Source organism: Nylanderia fulva, unplaced genomic scaffold (genome assembly GCF_048542155.1).
Source record: "Nylanderia fulva isolate GAGA-0341 unplaced genomic scaffold, ASM4854215v1 Scaffold4, whole genome shotgun sequence".
Lineage (NCBI taxonomy): Eukaryota > Metazoa > Arthropoda > Insecta > Hymenoptera > Formicidae > Nylanderia > Nylanderia fulva.
The window spans coordinates 2,833,523-2,850,889 of record NW_028190476.1 but is presented as its reverse complement, the minus strand read 5'-3'; the positions used below and the strand labels follow the sequence as shown (position 1 = coordinate 2,850,889).

Genomic DNA, 17,367 nt, shown 5'->3' with positions numbered 1-17,367 from the left:
TTCCAAAAAGACTCCCGTACACCGAACGCGTCTGGTTCGTTATACCTTCCGAAGGAGAGTGTCGGCTCTCCCGCCGTTCTCGAGGTGGTTCGCTCTCATGGAGCTGCGCATGCTCCACAGACACCCGGTATTGGTGGCAGCAGCTGACGGGCTGTCACCGAACGGTAACAGACATGCGCACGCTAATCTTACAGCTCGGCCATCCTGTACATCTAACTTCGTCCCGAAGTTAAATATATTTATATATATTTTACAGTAAGTGAGTGTGCGCTGCATTTGCACCGTTGTTATTAAACTGTGACTAATTCAACTCAGGTACGTACGCTTTAACACAATTATCCTACATAGTAATATATGTATTTACGCAGGTATGCGTGCGCCTCGGTATCTTAATGTTAACAATCTTTTCAAAAATTAATAGACGACAATATTTACATTTATTATGCTAATATCTTATTACTAGTAATTATTCAAATATCGCAAACTATTCTAAAATTAATTATTTACAGGTGAAGTAACTTTTATCCAAGGTTTTATGCGGTCAGATGACATGACGGTGTTCATGGGTTTTTGTTTCAAATTGAAACCTGGTACGTCTGTTATTACATATCGATTTGATCCCAAACTTTTTGCCACTAAGTATGGACCCTTATAATTAGGTTTCAATTTAGAACTCACCCCTACTTTATTCCGGTCATTTCTGATCATCACATAATCACCTTTTTTATATTTTGTTGGTTTAATGCTATGTTTGTCCTTGTATATTTTATTATAATTCCTAATCATATCGGTCGTTTGTAAAGCGGTATCGCGACTAACGCTCCTATCTGATTCTAGATCCTGATCTACATCGTGCAAGGCTTTTGTGATGCGAGCTATTGCATGGTCTTTATGGTTACGCTGTTCGTATCCCAACAGGAGTTTTGACGGAGTGGCTTTAATTGTCGAATGGTGCGTATTGTTTATAACGTATTGTATTTCGCTCAAGTTTTGTTTCCACTCTATTTGAGAGTCTATGTGCTTAGTCAAAGAAGTTTCTAGGAATCTGTTTACTCTTTCAATCATGCCATTGGCCCAAGGAGCCGCTACAGCCACTTTTCTATGCTTAATATTTTGTTTTTGTAGATAATTAATGAACTCATTCGAAGTGAAAGCGGAACCTCTACCTGAGACCAATTCTACTGGCTTTCCAAAAATAGAGAACAGATTATCCAGAAGCCTCATTGCCTCTTTCGCACCGGTAGATTTAGTTGCATATAGCCACGTGAATCTAATGAATGCATCTATTACAAGAAAAATATGTTTATAGCCGTCTACAGTTTCCTGGAGTGGACCGAAGTGGTCTATGTGTATCAATTCTAAGGGAGACTTTGGCAACGGATACAATTGAGTCTCGCTCTCCAGTCTATTAGAGGAACTGTTTGCGGTAAGACATATTAAGCAATTTTCAATATAGTTCAAAACGCGTTTTCTCATCCTCGGAAACCAATAATTTTGTTTAATACCGATCAATGTTTTTTCATAACCATTATGTGTCATGTCATCATGGTGCGCTCTAAGTACATTTGTGACCATTGACTCAGGCACGACAAATCTCATTTCATTATCTATTTTTTTATACACCAACCCATCTATCAACGCAAACTTATCATTCTCTTCTAATTCTAATTCGTTGCTTAATTTTAAAATTTCAGGGTCTGCTAATTGGAGGAATTCGAGTCTTCGCTCCAGTGGAAGTTCGTCCACAAGTGCAACACTACGACTGAGGGCATCTGCGTGTATCATCCTATTACCTGGCCGGTGAGAAATATCGAAAGTGTAATTGTGTAAAGCTAACGTCCACCTAGCTATCCTAGGATTCAAATTAGCTTTCTTGACTGCGTGCACTAACGCATTACAATCAGTAATTATATTGAATTTATTACCATATAGATATAAATGGAATCTTTCTACCGATCTAACTATCGCCAACATTTCCAGTTCAAAACTGTGGTAACGCGATTCAGCCGCATTTGTTGATTGACTGAAGAAAGCCACAGGGGCCCATGGACCGTCACTCTGACGTTGGAGGAGGACTGCTCCTATACCTCCACTGCATGCATCGGTATGCAACTGAGTCTCAGCTGCGGGGTCAAATAGTCTTAACACCGGGTAAGACGTCAATTCTTTTTTAATATTCGAAAATGCTTCAATACACTTATCATCAAATTCAAAATTTACATCTTTTTTAAGCAAGTTTTGTAAAGGTTTTACTTTGAAAGCATAATTTTTAATGAATTTGCGAAAATAATTGGAAAGACCTAAAAACCTTTGTAATTGTATTTTATCTTTTGGCTGTCTATAATTGCGTACTGCCTCTGTGTGCCGCGGACTTAAAGTGATTCCTTCTGAAGAGATTATATATCCCAAAAATTCTATACTTTTTCTCAAAAATTTACATTTCTTGAAATTAAGTTCAAATCCGTATTCTCTAAGTATCAGCATGACTTTCTCTAAGGAGTCTAAGTTTTCTTCTACTGTTTCAGATGGAATTAAAACATCGTCGATGTATACAATGACCTTGTCCTGCCTAATCAAAGGGTTTAGAATTTGAATAAGCCTTTTTTGAAACTCGGCCGGTGCCTCACAATAACCAAACGGTAAGCGGACATATTCGAATTGACCATCCGGGGTCGCAAATGAAAAATATTTGTACGAATTCTCGTGTACTTTAATCTGGTGGAAACTATCGCGGAGATCTAGTAGAGTAAAGACTTTTTTATTACTTAATTTAGAAATACATTCCTCAATTATAGGAAATGGATATTTTTGTTTGTACACCCGGCTATTCAGGGGTCGGAGGTCCACGCAGAGCCTTAATCGACCGTCTTTTTTTCTCACGGGTACGACCCTGGCGCAGTACGATGATACGCTCGTTTTAATTATACCTCGCCGGAGAAGATCATCGGTAATGTCTCGAATTTGCTTCCGCTCCACCATTGCGAATCGCCTAGGGGCATACGCGTATATCGATGGATCTTTAATATTTACTTCCACCCGGTAATCATCATTTACTTTAGAAACATTTTGTGTCTGAACTCTAGAGATTAGTTTTTCTAAACAAACTTTTGTATCTTCACCAAAGTCAATTTTATTTTCTTTTATTATTTGTTCCAGCGTTTCCGTTTGCCCTTCGTCGACACACAAGGGAAGCATCGCAAACAAGTTGACCTTCTCATCCTGTATTTTCGCCACAGGATTATAAACTAAAGTGAGTTTATTTTCACGCAAAAACTCGCGACCTATGATAACGTCGCTTTGAAACGATTCATTTTCCAAAACATACAAATTTGCCCTGAATTCTTTTCTTTTTAGAGATTCGAAATTTAACGCTATATTAGTTATACCAATAACATCCAATTTTTGATCTGACAAATTTCTTAAATTACATTTAGTGGCAATTACCGATTTCGCGTCTGATCTAACGAATTTATTAAATACGCTTGCTTTTATGAAGGATACAGGGCTGCCTGTATCTATCAACGCTAATAATTCTATTTTAATCTCAGGTAGACTCATTCGGATCAGGGGATCGTCTACCACCAATTCTGAGGATGATTCCTGTACAGCTGCTATCCTCGTGGACTCCTGGGTCTCCTCTGATACGGTCGCCGCCGCCAACGTCGTACCGGTAGGTTTAGGGGCCGCCCTGGGTTCCTTCCTCCTCAGGATCGGACACTCAAACCTGCGGTGGCCCTTTTCCTTGCAGTAGAAGCAGCTTGGCTCTCCTCTGCATTCCTTGTATGTGTGACCCCTTTTGCCACAGTTCTTGCAGGTATCCTTGGCCTGCTTATCCTTGACCTGCGGATGTAACTGCAACGTCCTGCGGTCTGTCTCTGCCATGCCCTGAGCGATGGTCCTCATCTTTTCGAGGAAGACGTCCATCGTGTCGGCCGTGAGGGACAACGCCGTCGCCTTCAGCGGAGTCTGCTGGATTCCGCCAATCAGAAGCTGGATCCGGTTACTCTCGGGTAGGTCCAGTCTATGCATCATTGCCAGCTTGTCGATAGCATAGTCGTCGAAGGACTCCTTCGCCGGAAACCACTTCCTTGATTCTAACTTCTGCATTGATCTATAAAAGGGTACCTTTCTATCAAATATTTTTATAATTTCAGCCCGTAGGCTCCTCCAAGATTCTACTGCTACGTCACCCTGGGTGTCAAACCATCGACGCGCCGATTTGGACAGCCTACTGGACAGCCTTGTTTACTTCTAAAGAATGTCTCTTTTTTTCCGTTTCCTTTGCTCCGATTTTTTCCCTTTCTTTTGCCGATTTTCGCTTACTTCTATTCTCGGTTTTCTTAATAATTCTAATTAACCGTTCACTACTGTTCACAAATTTCACTATTGATCCTTATGATCCACTATCATCCCACTTCTGAGATGTAAGTTACTGGTTTTTAACTTATTTAAATTGTTTTACGCGCTTCCGTTTAATATCGAGTGATAATAAAGGAGACGTGGAAAGGTGGCAAGCGGGCGCGCAGTTTGGAACAATTGGACCAATTAGGAATTAACTGATTGGAGTAGAATATTTAACACCGTGAATTAAAGAAAGTAGAACAGATATATTTAAGTATAAGTAACTGTTTCAACAAAAGAATTCCAAAAAGACTCCCGTACACCGAACGCGTCTGGTTCGTTATACCTTCCGAAGGAGAGTGTCAGCTCTCCCGCCGTTCTCGAGGTGGTTCGCTCTCATGGAGCTGCGCATGCTCCACAGACACCCGGTATTGGTGGCAGCAGCTGACGGGCTGTCACCGAACGGTAACGGACATGCGCACGCTAATCTTACATTATCCTATATTATCTGTATACGTTCTGTGTCTTATTCAGCGTGGAAATTAGTTTAATATCACAATCGAGTAAGTTATCTATTAACTATGAAATAATAATTGCATAAGTAGGACGGAGTTTACACAGAAAAGGGCTACATTTCGTTTTCGTACGTTGGTTCTTAAAAAACTATTTTTTAAATTCTATTGGCATTTTGGTCAAGCTCATTTAGCACATGTTTACGTTTAAAGCCTTTCATTCAAGTTCTCATTCTTATCCTTCGCAAGAAGTTCCTTCAATTTTTTTAGATAACTTCGATAACTGACCTCATTCATCATGATATTCAATTTCATTTTCTCGATATTAGGCACGAGTAGATTTGTAACACCTAGATATTTCTTAAATATCTCAATTTGATTTGACTTGAGTATGAATATTACAACCTTTGGTTTACAAGCTAGCCCAAGTCTTCCAACTCTATGCATATAGTCAGTGGCGTACATTGGGACATCATAAGATATAACCAGTTTCACATTCGGAATGTCCACATATCTAGCCATCATGTTTGAACTTATTAATCTAATAAAATAATCAAGATTAATCAAATTATTGAAACAAAATTATTTTTTTCTTTAGTTTCACAAATAGATTAAAATTTTTATTATATACATATTTTATCTTAGTAAAGAAAATTAGCATTAAAACATTAGGTCTGTTCTTTTTGGTTGAACTCAGCTGAACTGACTGCACTCGTTCAGAGTTTACTCCACTTCTTTTACTTCACATTGAAGGGAAAGAGATAAACTCTGAACTAAGACAATCAGATCACAATCAAAATTTCCACCAATCACGCATTGATTTTAAAATGAAATCGATGTGTGATTGGAAGAAATTTTTCACTTTTCACATTTTCACTTTAGAAAAAATTACACATAATCGACCCCCTGATTGTCCTATTTAGGTCTGTTCTTTTCAACCAAACTAGCTACACTAGTTCAGTTTATCTTTTTTACTCCACATTGTAGGGAAAGAGATAAACTCTGAACTAGTGCAGCCAGTTCAGCTACGAGTTCAGCCAAAAAGAACAAATCTATAATCGCAAAATGAAAAAAATGCCCTATAAAAATTAGAATTATTTTATCTTAAGAAAACATAAAACTTACACTTGTATCTCTGCACTTGCGAATTTACTGAGAATACTTTTATGTTGCTTCATAGACAATTCTCCAACTGTGACATTTATCCGTTTCAACAATAATTGCATGAAAAGCGCCAATTTGTGTGCGGTATGTTCAGAATTTGTGTAAACGAGAGTCTTGGAAATGGTATTGTTCCTCGTCAACAGTTTAAACAGGACAATTGGTTTATATTCGGGAAGGCATTCCACTGCAAAATTACCCTTGATCTTGCCCAAATTTACATTCCTATTTTTGTTTGTCGCAACAGATAGTAAATTGTTTTGATGGAAATAATTGATTTTGACTAGTGGCAAATTTGTACTACTTTTTTTACACTCTTTTATTTTCTTTAATTCACCCACATAATTTGTTTCATTTTCAACTTCCTTCTTGCTTTCATTTTTACACCTATATAAAATACATATATATATTGTATTAAATATAAATTAATAAATAATTTGTAGACAAAGTTGTCATTGTTTATTAATAAGTATTATGTTTTACTTACCGATTTATAAGAACTCTTTCCATTTTTTTAAAATTGATTTATCTCTCTCTATAACAATATAATTATTATATTATACTTCATATATATTCAATATCGTCAAGAAATAAATGTATTTTGTATTACACGTGCAGGCAAAGTGACACTTTGTGTGCGTGTTTTCTGTGCGTAAAGCGGCCTGTAGCGCTCGTGCACGTGTATATATATATATATATATATATATATATATATGTAGCGGGAAAGAGATTCCTGCTCATGCGTCTTGGATGCAGATAGATATATAATAACTATTTAGAAACCACTGCTGAGGCGTCTCGGATCGATAAGTATGTGATGAGTATATTTGTTATATGTATAAAAAATACTTTATTTCTTCTTTGGTAACAGACAGTATCACAGTATTAAAGGCAGACAAAAGAGAGTGTGTTCGGTAAGGAAGAACTTAGCTTACTTAATATCTAAATAGGAATCATCTTTGGCTAGTGCGCATGTGAAGAAGAACTTAGATTATCATTCAAAGCCATTGCCTACGGCTGAGCCGCGGCTATTCCCGCACCGTGCCGCCGCAAAATGGCGGCGTGCGATCGGCCACCTCGCGCACAGAAACGCGCACAAAGCCACTTTGCCTGCATTTGTAATACAATAGTATATTGTGTATCAAGTGCGGAAAGTTGACAATTGGTCACGAGTGCGACCACCCCCTATACAGCACAGATTATTGCAATTATATTGCAGCAATGTTGCAATGTTGCAAGTTGCAATGCAACATTATAAAGACATTGCAGAGATATAAGTGCACAACATTCCAGCACACTTGTAGCAACATGACATTAATATTTCGGAAATATTGCATGTAATCCAAATTCTATAATTTATATATTGTAATATATATAAATGAACTACAACGTATTTTCATTAATGATTTATTTACATTTATATACCTGTATATGCAACATTAGTTTATGGTTGCAATAACAAGCATTATTGCAAACTCATAATATATTGCAATATTGTTGTAATATTTTGTTGCAATCTTCCAAAAAGCGGACATTTTAACATTGCTGCAATTCAACAGCAATGATGTAGCAACATTTTGCAGTGAATTTGCAATATTGCAATATTGCGGTGAAAGATTGTTGTAATGTTTTTGCAATCTATCGGTGCTGTATGGGCCCACACGAATAAACAATTGTCAATCCGCACGTGATACACATACTATTTTGTATTACAAATATAAATTTAATCGTCTTACACTTTAAATTTATGTTTATATTACAGAGCCGTGTTAAACTCTTAACTTATACACGCTGGCTGAAAAAGCGTTTGTTTATCAACATTATTATATATAACAGAGAAAAGTATAGAATCGAAAGGATCTGAATAGCTCAGTTGGAAGAGCAGTCGCCCGGCAAGCGAAAGGTCTCGGGTTTGATTCCCGATTCAGCGACTTTCGGATCTATATTTTTCTCTTGCATTTATTTATTTCCATAGGAGGGTTAATGGGATTATTGAAATTAAATCTCAAAAATGAGATTATTTCATATTTAAAAATCTTGGCCGTGACCAAGTAAAATTTGGTGCCCTGTGCACAGATATTTAATTCTAACGAGAAAATTAGTATCGTTAGGATAACGCACTGTCTTCCGCGATTGGCTCTTATTGCCTGTCTTACACTTTAAATAAATTTAAATCTTGGCCGTGTCCAAGTAAAAATTTAGTGCCTTGTGCACAGGTTTTAATCCTAACAAAAAAAATTAGTTTTGTTGGGATAATGCACTGTTATCCGCGATGTGGCTTTTATTGCCTGTTTGACACTCTCAATTTATATTTATATTTATATTACAGAGCCTTGTTAAATTCTTAAATTTAAAGTCTAAGACAGTCTGGCTATTAAATAACGAGACTGCTTATGAAAAAGAGTTTTATTTTAAAAATTATTCTACAATCGAATGCTCCCCTTCAATATACACCCCTTCCCTCGCCACACACCGTTCCATTCGTTTTTTCCATTGGTCAAAGCAATGCTGGAAGTCTTCTTTTGTAAGAGCATTTAGAAGCTCCGCCGATTTTCGCTTCACCTCTTCCATCGACTCGAATCGGGTTCCTTTTAAAGCAGACTTGATCTTCGGAAACAGGAAAAAGTCACAGGGTGCTAAATCAGGCGAGTACGGCGCGTGTTCGAGCACTAGAGTGCCTCTAGCGGCTAAATAACGCTTCACAGACAGCGCGTTATGGGCAGGTGCGTTGTCCTGGTGCAAGATCCACTTACAATTCGTCATGTAAAATTTTTCTGACAGTTTCTTTATCGGCGTTTACAGTCTCAGCAATCATCCGAATGCTCATACGACGATCTCCGCGCACAATTTCATTTATTTTGGTCACTGTTTGCGGAGTTGAAACAGAGACAGGTCGACCTGGACGTTGGTCATCTTTGGTGCTCTCTCGGCCTTCAGAAAACCTTTTATACCATTCGAAAACACGCGCACGAGATAGAGAATTCTCACCATAGGCCTCTTTCAACAACTTATAGCACTCAGTCGGAGTTTTTTTTAATTTAACGAGAAATTTCACATTGATCCGTTGCTCGTGTTTTTCGTCACACATTGTTATCGGCACGAGAAAAAAACATGTTCGTTTCTAACTTCTACAGAAAAAATACTACTACAGCGACAAAAACGTGCTTTCGTACTGGAATAGTAGACACTTCCAGCTATCCAACGCTGCATTTGTTTCCCACCCTACCCCTCTAGGACGCCTTCTGCGCGCACAGTCTCGTTATTTAATAGCCAGACCTAAGAGCCAAATCGCGGATGACAGTGCGTTATTCCAACGAAACTAAATTTTTTTTTCCGTTAGAATTAAATATTTGTGCACAAGGCATCAAATTTTACTTGATCACGGCCAAGATTTAAAATTGAAATAATCTCTACAAGAGATTTAATTCCATACATCCCCTGTTCCCCCCTAAGGAAATAAATGTGATAAAAAAATTACAAATAATTCCTTATAAATTCTTAAAGTATTCATAGTACTGTTGCAAAGTATTCATTAAAATAATGTATAAAGAATATGTAAAGACAAACTGATTATGGATAATTCTTCAAGAATTCTTTAAATATTCATTTTTCTAATTCTGTAAGTATTCTTTAAAATGAATTCCTTATGAACTTATATTCACCGTTATGCTATCTGGAATTTCCCGCACTCGTGACCAATTGTCAACTTTCCGCACTTGATACACAGTATACTATTTTACTAATGAACAATAATGAATTATATTACACAAAAAATTACGAATAACGAAATCTATATATAGCACGTGCGATTATACGTACGGACATAGATATAGAACATAGAACAAAGAGGGAGTAAAAAAACTGTAGATAGAAACATAGCTCTGTGTAGGGGGGGGGGGGGGCTACGAGTTTTTTTCTCATTCTCACTCCTCTACGGTTCACATCTTTCGTCTATGATTGGTGTTTTACGACATTACCCATACAGCACAGATTATTGCAATTATATTGCAGCAACGTTGCAATGTTGCAAGTTGCAATGCAACATTATAAAGACATTGCAGAGATATAAGTGCACAAAATTCCAGCACACTTGTAGCAACATGACATTAATATTTCGGAAATATTGCATGTAATCCAAATTCTATAATTTATATATTGTAATATATATAAATGAACTACAACGTATTTTCATTAATGATTTATTTACATTTATATACCTGTATATGCAACATTAGTTTATGGTCGCAATAACAAGCATTATTGCAAACTCATAACATATTGCAATATTGTTGTAATATTTTGTTGCAATCTTCCAAAAAGCGGACATTTTAACATTGCTGCAATTCAACAGCAATGATGTAGCAACATTTTGCAGTGAATTTGCAATATTGCAATATTGCGGTGAAAGATTGTTGTAATGTCTTTGCAATCTATCGGTGCTGTATGGATATTGTCCAACGTTAGCCAATAAAAAGTTGGAAAGTCAGTCAGAGAGAAACGAGAAACCTGAGAGAGGCCACGTCGCCGTTTTTCATGAGACGGCTTTCCTAGTTGATGGCACAGTGGCGCCAAAGAGAAACTTCTGACCAATCAGACGAAGGAGACAAAGATTTTTAGGCTCCGATTGGTCAATCGAACTGTGCAACGTGTCAAAGATTTCGTAATGTTAAACGGAACGCGTCCATTGAGGTGCGTCGTTGCTTAGCAACCATTCTCACGTGCGTCGTTGCTTAGCAACCGTTTGACATTACACTGACTGGCATCGCCGTGAGTATCATGCACGTTGGGTACGTTGGTCTAAAAATAAGCCTGACAATGACGGACGAAGTGCGACCCGAGGTGATAAAGAAAACGCAAGATCTGCTTGGAAAATATTTCAAGAAGCCACCGTTAACCGAAAAATTACTCCGAAAACCGCCGTTTCGTTTCCTTCACGATATTATAACGGCTGTAATTTATTACATATACATATAAAAATCGATATTATTCACAGTGTTTAATATATTCTCTCTTTTTCTTTCTTTTTTCATAATTTATTTCATATATTTTAAATTTATACAGGATATACAGATTTATATAAAGCACGAGCTTGGTTCGTGTTTAGGACATCTTGCACATGTGGATAAAAATTGATTTCAGATCATTAAAGAGACGGGTTTCTTGAAGGGATTGTTCACTGATGAGGAGTTAAATTCGGATAATATAAAGGATAAGGAAGCGAAGCTCGCCTTCTTGACAAAACTCATTGATGTCGTCAGTGAGTAAATTTATTGTGCTTTTATGTTTTATATATATTATTTATATATATTGTTATAAATATATTATTATTATGTATATTTATATTATATTATATAAATTATATACATTATATATATTATATACGTAAATATGTAATGTATGTATTTTAGAATTAATTTCGGGTGCTAATTTAATGGTCAGGGCAAGTAAGATAATTTCTGGTCAAGAGCCAACAAGGACAAATGAATTGCTGCAAGCCATTGGAAAATCCCTTGATAAGAAAGTAATAAATTTTGTTATGTAGACATTTTTCTTAAAGTAAAATAATATTAGCATTTGTTTACTATGTATGTTAGGTCAGTAGCACAGAAGCGATCGAGCATTATAAGAAAAGTTTGGAAAAGAAAAAAACTGGATCAAAATCAAAATCTACAGTTAAAGAAGAAACTTCGAGAAAGCCCGCACCGAGGCAGGCATCGCAAACGAGAAAATCGTCGGAGAAAGATAAAGTTTCAGAGCGAAAGAAAAGATCATCTAGCACTGGGAAAGTAACGTCGAGTGAAGTAAAAAATGTCGATGATAGGCCCAAAGAGAAAGCAAGAAAAGAGAATAACAAAAAGGAAAGTTCGAAGAATATCGAACCCATAGATATCCCACCAGCTGAGGTAAAAAAAATCATAGTTAAAGTTTTGTTTAAATATGACTAAAATTTTTGGAGTAAATTATTATTTCCTTCATTATTTGAAATTCACCAAGTATTTACTAAAAAAAAAAAAAAATAAAGAAGAAACAATATTTTAATTTTAGAATTCAGACAGTTTGTTTTTTAAAAGCATTGTACTTTAAATTATGTATGTTTTATTTAATATATTTTATTTTTATTATATTCAGCCAATTGAAAATAAAGTTCCTGCTTCGGCGCAAAAAAGAAGACCTTCTTCGTCTGCTAAAGTGAAGGAGAATGCAATAATCTCAACGACTGAAACTATGAAGGAGGAACAGGTACAACATCGGATTTCCTCGAGTAAAATAAGACATTCGGCGCAAATAAATGGCTTGCAAGAGAAGATAGCAAACCTGCCCCCGGAGCAGTCTCTTAATGAAGACGAGAATAAATCAGAAACGAGCAATAACAAGGAAACTAAGAAAAGTGAAATATCGGAAGAAAACAAAGAACGGCAACAGAGCGCTGAGAAGAAGGAGCACACACAAATGCCAACGTCAGAACTTGCAGGATCTCCAAATGAAACGATTACTGAAACGACGTATGTTCAATTTTATACATTTCTTGCTGATAATATTAAGATATCTATGACTTCGATATTATATGTAACGATGTTTGTTTCAGCGTTTTGCAGCAATCCAATGTAAGGCCTAAAACCTCTTTAAGACCACCAAGTGCTAGACCTATCAGTGCCAGACCGGCTGCTCCTAGGATAAGAGCGAAGACAGATTTTATTGTCAATGAGGAGATACAGTAAGATTACAATATTTTGTAAGAAATTATTTATATTAAGCATAGTATTAAAGTAATAATAATTAAATTACAATTTTATAGGACACCAGTGGGAAATATCAGTGTTATTGTAGAGAACGCCGACTTGAAGGATGACGACGATGCTGAAGATATGGTAGTCATGGAAACTAAAGGAACCGTTGGCGATAATTTAGAAAACGGAGATTACAAGATAGACAATCAGCTGATGCAAGAGCATGGACATCTTGTGGCACAAATCTTAGAGACCCAAAGAGAATTGGTCAACACCGACAATGTCGATGTATTACCAAAGAAAGTGGACATTGTAAGAAATATTAAAATATATTATTTCTATATTTTTGCAAAAATTGCTGTTTTATTTTTACAAAACAGCCCGTTATTGAATAAATATATTTAACTATAGGCGTGGGAATCAGGTTCGAAGCGTGATCGAGAAGCAGCAGCTAAGGAAATTGACAAATTACGTGGAACTATACAGACGCTAACGCGTACGACGAATCCTCTGGGGAAATTATTAGATTACGTACAGGTAATAAAATATTATATGTATATACTTTTATACATTAGTCAATTTTTTTACGAAATCCTATTTCTGTGATATCAGGAAGACGTAGAAATGATGCAGAAAGAATTATTGGACTGGCGAAAACAGTATCGTCAATTGAGCGAACAATTGGAAAGAGAACAGAAGTATGTACACACACACACACATATATATATATATATATATGTATATAAAACTTGCTAACAATAAGTAATCTTAATAATTCTTTAGTTTGTAAATAGAGAAATTAATATTAACATTATTTAAGTCGGAAATTTATATTTTAGAGAAACAGAAGAGATGATAGAGCCTATGAAAGAAACATTGAAAGAAATTGATGGCAACATGAAGGTTCAAATGGACAAGATACGTCAAGTAAAAGCGCAAATCACTAAAAACGACCAAAAAATTCGGCGATTACTTAATGGTAATTTATAATGTATGTATATTATTTACTGTTATGAATTAGACTGTAAATATCTTTACAAACTATTGAAAATATATAAAATTATTTCATCATCAATTATATATAGCTTAGGTATAAAAAATATTTTATGTATAAAATTGTTTTATTTATCTGTTATATTATTATATTTGAAAATGTAATATGTGTATTTCTCTTGTAAATATTTAATTATAATAATCTATATTTTAAAATATAAATGAAACTTTTGGAAATCTATGTTCTGTGCATGTTTTCTTCAAAACTTAAAACCGACTTACCTACTTTTAATATATCCAGCACTTTTACAATTAAAACACATTAAATTTCATATTTATTCTGCAATTCCGTAACTTCTTCGTCAGATATTTTCTCTGATGTTTTACAATATGAGAACATGAGCTTCAAATCTGTAAGTATTTTAAGGTTTATGTCATAAAACTTGTTAAATCATTCATGAAAACTTAGTGTATATTATTGCATGTACCTTGTTTTTCTAAATTACTGATAAACATAACGAGAGCTCTAAATCTTTTGACATCAGTGAGATGTTTTAGATACGAGAATATAGGTTCTCCTCTTTTCATAAACTCCGTTTTGAGTATTATTAAAATATCACTAAAAATATTACTTTCCAGTGAATCTTGAAACATGTTTGGTAAGTTACATGGCGGTATTTGCTAAAAAATTTGTTTTTAATTTAAATTGCTGTGTATATGTCATATTTAATGTGTAAAAATTTATTAGTTACCTTTAAATATTTGTATCGTATATCAGATAAAGTATATCTTTTCCAATTTACTATGAATTGGATTGCAGTTCTTGGAATGGGAGGTATTTCTATATTTTCGATAAAGCTTACTTCTGGTTTAGGTTGTGTAACGTTTTTCCTATGCTTTGTATTATCAGAATGTACATTTGATAATTCTAGATGCTGATTTTCATTGCAAGATACTTTAATTTCTTTTTTAAAAGATTTTGTTAAATCAGCTTCTTGCACAGGTATTCTTATTAATGGTTCCTAATTAATGATAAAAGTTCTTTTAGCTACATGAAAAATATTGTATGACATATTAAACTTATATGCAAACTCACTTTTGAACATAAATGAGGAGGTTTCTTAATAGGTTCTACAACTACTACATTATCTTTTTCTGGTAGCCAATCTGGAATTCGTGGATCTCTCTTTGATTTTGTTAGATTTATGGCTGTTGGTTTTGCAATAGCTCCTGTGTTATTTATACTATCCTTTCTATTATTATCCTCTATTATTTCGATTAATTTTTTATTTGATTTTACATTATCAAACATCTTCTCTGCAATTTTTTTCTCTATCGGAATATCTGCGGTTGTGTCTTGATCAGATATAATAATTGGCTAAAAAATAAATAGTGTATTTATAATAATTTAACTTAATAAAATAAAAAATACATACCTTTAAGTTTTCAAGTCGTTTATTAATTTGACTAAGCAAAGCCTTTGCTTCCTTATTGGAAGGTTCTAATATCAACATTTTTTCTATGTCGTTCTTTGCCTCTTTATATTGTTTCAATTCCATTCTGGCTATAGCTCGTCGATGATAAGCTTTGATATAAGTTTCATCTAACTGTATGGCAGATGAACAATCTGCTTCTGCTGAATATAAGCTGCAATATAACAAAATCAACAATACAAATTACACAAATTAACATAATTTGTTATTAAAATCTTAAGATATAAGATTTTACTTGTCTTGTTTTAAATAACAAAGTGCACGATTGGCATAAAATATAGCATCATAAGGAAAAATTTTTATTGCCTCGCTGTATGAAGCAATTGCTTTATCCCATTTCTTTTGTTGCACAAAAATATTGCCTTGTTCTTTGTGTACTAATGCTTTGTCGTGATCTTTTTCCAATTCTTCCTGAGACATAGTTTCATCTGAGGATTCACTGGATCGATCCTCTTTATCTAATTCCTTGCACGCTTTGACCTTTGATATGAAAATAATAATATTAATTTCTTGCAAATGTTTCTTCAATAATTTTAAACTAGAAATTTGCATGTGCATATTATATGCAACATAAAAATCACTTACAACATCAAATTTCTCCCATGATGCATAATCGGAAGATTTTATTCGTTTGGAATTTTCAGTCTTTTTACTTTCTGTTACTTTTTCTTTCACACATTTTTTCTTATTTTTACTTCTGACTGGAGGTAGAACATTCTAGAATAAATATTTATCTTATTAACAAAATTAAATGTACAATAATCTATAGGAATTAAATTTGCCAAAAATTTGATGCTATACATAAGTAATCTCTAAAGCTATAAAATCTAATCTAAACATTTAAATATCTCAATAAATTTTAAAACAAACTTGTAATAAATGTATAGTTGTTAAAATAAATTATACAAGGTTTTACAAGATGTACATATACATACATACATGTGTAATATTAAATACTATTCATTCATCATTTTTATAAATATATAATTTTTATATTTTAAAAGATGTAAAAATCTCTTAAGTCACCAGATGATAATTAAAAATGGTAGTAATTTAATCAACCAACTCTGGCTATTTAATAATCTTTATTTAATATTCACGACGTTTCGGCCATGGGTTTCGGCCCTTATCAAGTGCTAAAACACAACTTTCTATATAGAAACTTAATTTCTGATCTTAAAATGTGACATGATATAATGTGAAACAATTAACTAATATAGTTAATTGTTTCACATTATATCATGTCACATTTTAAGATCAGAAATTAAGTTTCTATATAGAAAGTTGTGTTTTAGCACTTGATAAGGGCCGAAACCCATGGCCGAAACGTCGTGAATATTAAATAAAGATTATTAAATAGCCAGAGTTGGTTGATTAAATTACTACCATTTTTATATTTTAATTTTTTTATTTTACATATTTTTTAACACATATTATTGCATTTGTTGCATCGTTAACTTTTTAGTTGCGAAAACATACCTGTTCAGTGCGTTCATTCAATAGCTCTTGTTCTTTTCGTTTCATTTCCTCTTCCCAATTTTTCAAGTCCAAAAATTCACTTCGTAAATCCTCTGAATTGTCTTTTACCTGTTTTTGCATCAAAATAGACTCATCAAGTTCCATAATAAGAGAATTTCTTCGTATTTTATTCCATGTGCCGACAATATTAGATAGGTTAGAATTGTTTGTAGCTTGCAGAATTTGACAGCGCAGAAATAAAATGCGCGCAATTGTCTGCAAGTTTATTTATTACCTTCTGACAATACAATCATTTTCTATGTTATCGGTAGTTTTCGTGAGCGAGTTCATAAATATGTTGCAAGCTGGTACTACAGTTTACTTTTTTACGTATTCTTTTTTAAATATTTTATTATTTAATAAATGATAAAATATTATTTATATATAATAATAATAAGAATGAATTTATAATAATAATGAGAATAAATTATAATAAAAATAAGAATAAATTTTAAATATTATTTAAAAAATGATGCGACAAAAATTGCATTCTTATAGGCGCATCGGAAACTTCAATAATATAATTATATAGTGTATAAAGAAATTCTGGAAAAAGATTTAGATTTGTAAATATTGAGAATATCTGTAAAAATCAAATAAATATATATATATGATAAATAT

At 34.1% G+C, this 17,367-nt stretch overlaps 3 protein-coding genes across 3 annotated transcripts; 1 reads left to right on the top strand and 2 right to left on the bottom strand.

The window, feature by feature from the left end:
- Positions 1-5,810: 5,810 nt before the first annotated feature.
- On the bottom strand, positions 5,811-6,695 carry LOC114937987 (uncharacterized). The gene is made up of 2 exons (XM_029311674.2): positions 6,502-6,695; positions 5,811-6,401 (listed from the first exon to the last, which is right to left on the bottom strand). Exons 1-2 carry the CDS (start codon positions 6,522-6,524, stop codon positions 5,975-5,977), a joined length of 450 nt encoding a protein of 149 aa, XP_029167507.1. The 5' UTR covers positions 6,525-6,695; the 3' UTR covers positions 5,811-5,974.
- Positions 6,696-10,809: 4,114 nt separating this feature from the next.
- Positions 10,810-13,828, top strand: IFT54 (intraflagellar transport 54). The gene is made up of 10 exons (XM_029311639.1): positions 10,810-10,964; positions 11,154-11,271; positions 11,423-11,535; positions 11,609-11,917; positions 12,144-12,517; positions 12,601-12,729; positions 12,811-13,054; positions 13,154-13,279; positions 13,355-13,440; positions 13,582-13,828. The coding sequence occupies exons 1-10, from the start codon at positions 10,830-10,832 to the stop codon at positions 13,730-13,732; spliced, it is 1,785 nt and encodes a 594-aa protein (XP_029167472.1). The 5' UTR covers positions 10,810-10,829; the 3' UTR covers positions 13,733-13,828.
- A 16-nt stretch (positions 13,829-13,844) lies between these two features.
- Positions 13,845-16,952, bottom strand: spag (RNA polymerase II-associated protein spaghetti). The gene is made up of 8 exons (XM_029311698.2): positions 16,708-16,952; positions 15,814-15,945; positions 15,464-15,708; positions 15,172-15,382; positions 14,832-15,113; positions 14,488-14,757; positions 14,224-14,416; positions 13,845-14,146 (listed from the first exon to the last, which is right to left on the bottom strand). The coding sequence occupies exons 1-8, from the start codon at positions 16,849-16,851 to the stop codon at positions 14,058-14,060; spliced, it is 1,566 nt and encodes a 521-aa protein (XP_029167531.2). The 5' UTR covers positions 16,852-16,952; the 3' UTR covers positions 13,845-14,057.
- Positions 16,953-17,367: the final 415 nt, after the last annotated feature.

Coding starts and splice junctions, on each gene's coding strand:
- LOC114937987 (XM_029311674.2), bottom strand. CDS start 6,524: ATGGAAAGAGTTCTTATAAATCG. Junction 6,402..6,501: donor GAAAGAGTTCTTATAAATCG/GTAAGTAAAACA, acceptor TATTTTATATAG/GTGTAAAAATGAAAGCAAGA.
- IFT54 (XM_029311639.1), top strand. CDS start 10,830: ATGACGGACGAAGTGCGACCCGAGGTGATAAAGAAAACGCAAGATCTG. Junction 12,730..12,810: donor ATTGTCAATGAGGAGATACA/GTAAGATTACAA, acceptor ACAATTTTATAG/GACACCAGTGGGAAATATCA. Junction 13,441..13,581: donor CAATTGGAAAGAGAACAGAA/GTATGTACACAC, acceptor TTTATATTTTAG/AGAAACAGAAGAGATGATAG.
- spag (XM_029311698.2), bottom strand. CDS start 16,851: ATGGAACTTGATGAGTCTATTTTGATGCAAAAACAGGTAAAAGACAAT. Junction 15,383..15,463: donor TGTTATTTAAAACAAGACAA/GTAAAATCTTAT, acceptor GTTATATTGCAG/CTTATATTCAGCAGAAGCAG. Junction 14,147..14,223: donor CAGTAATTTAGAAAAACAAG/GTACATGCAATA, acceptor AAATACTTACAG/ATTTGAAGCTCATGTTCTCA.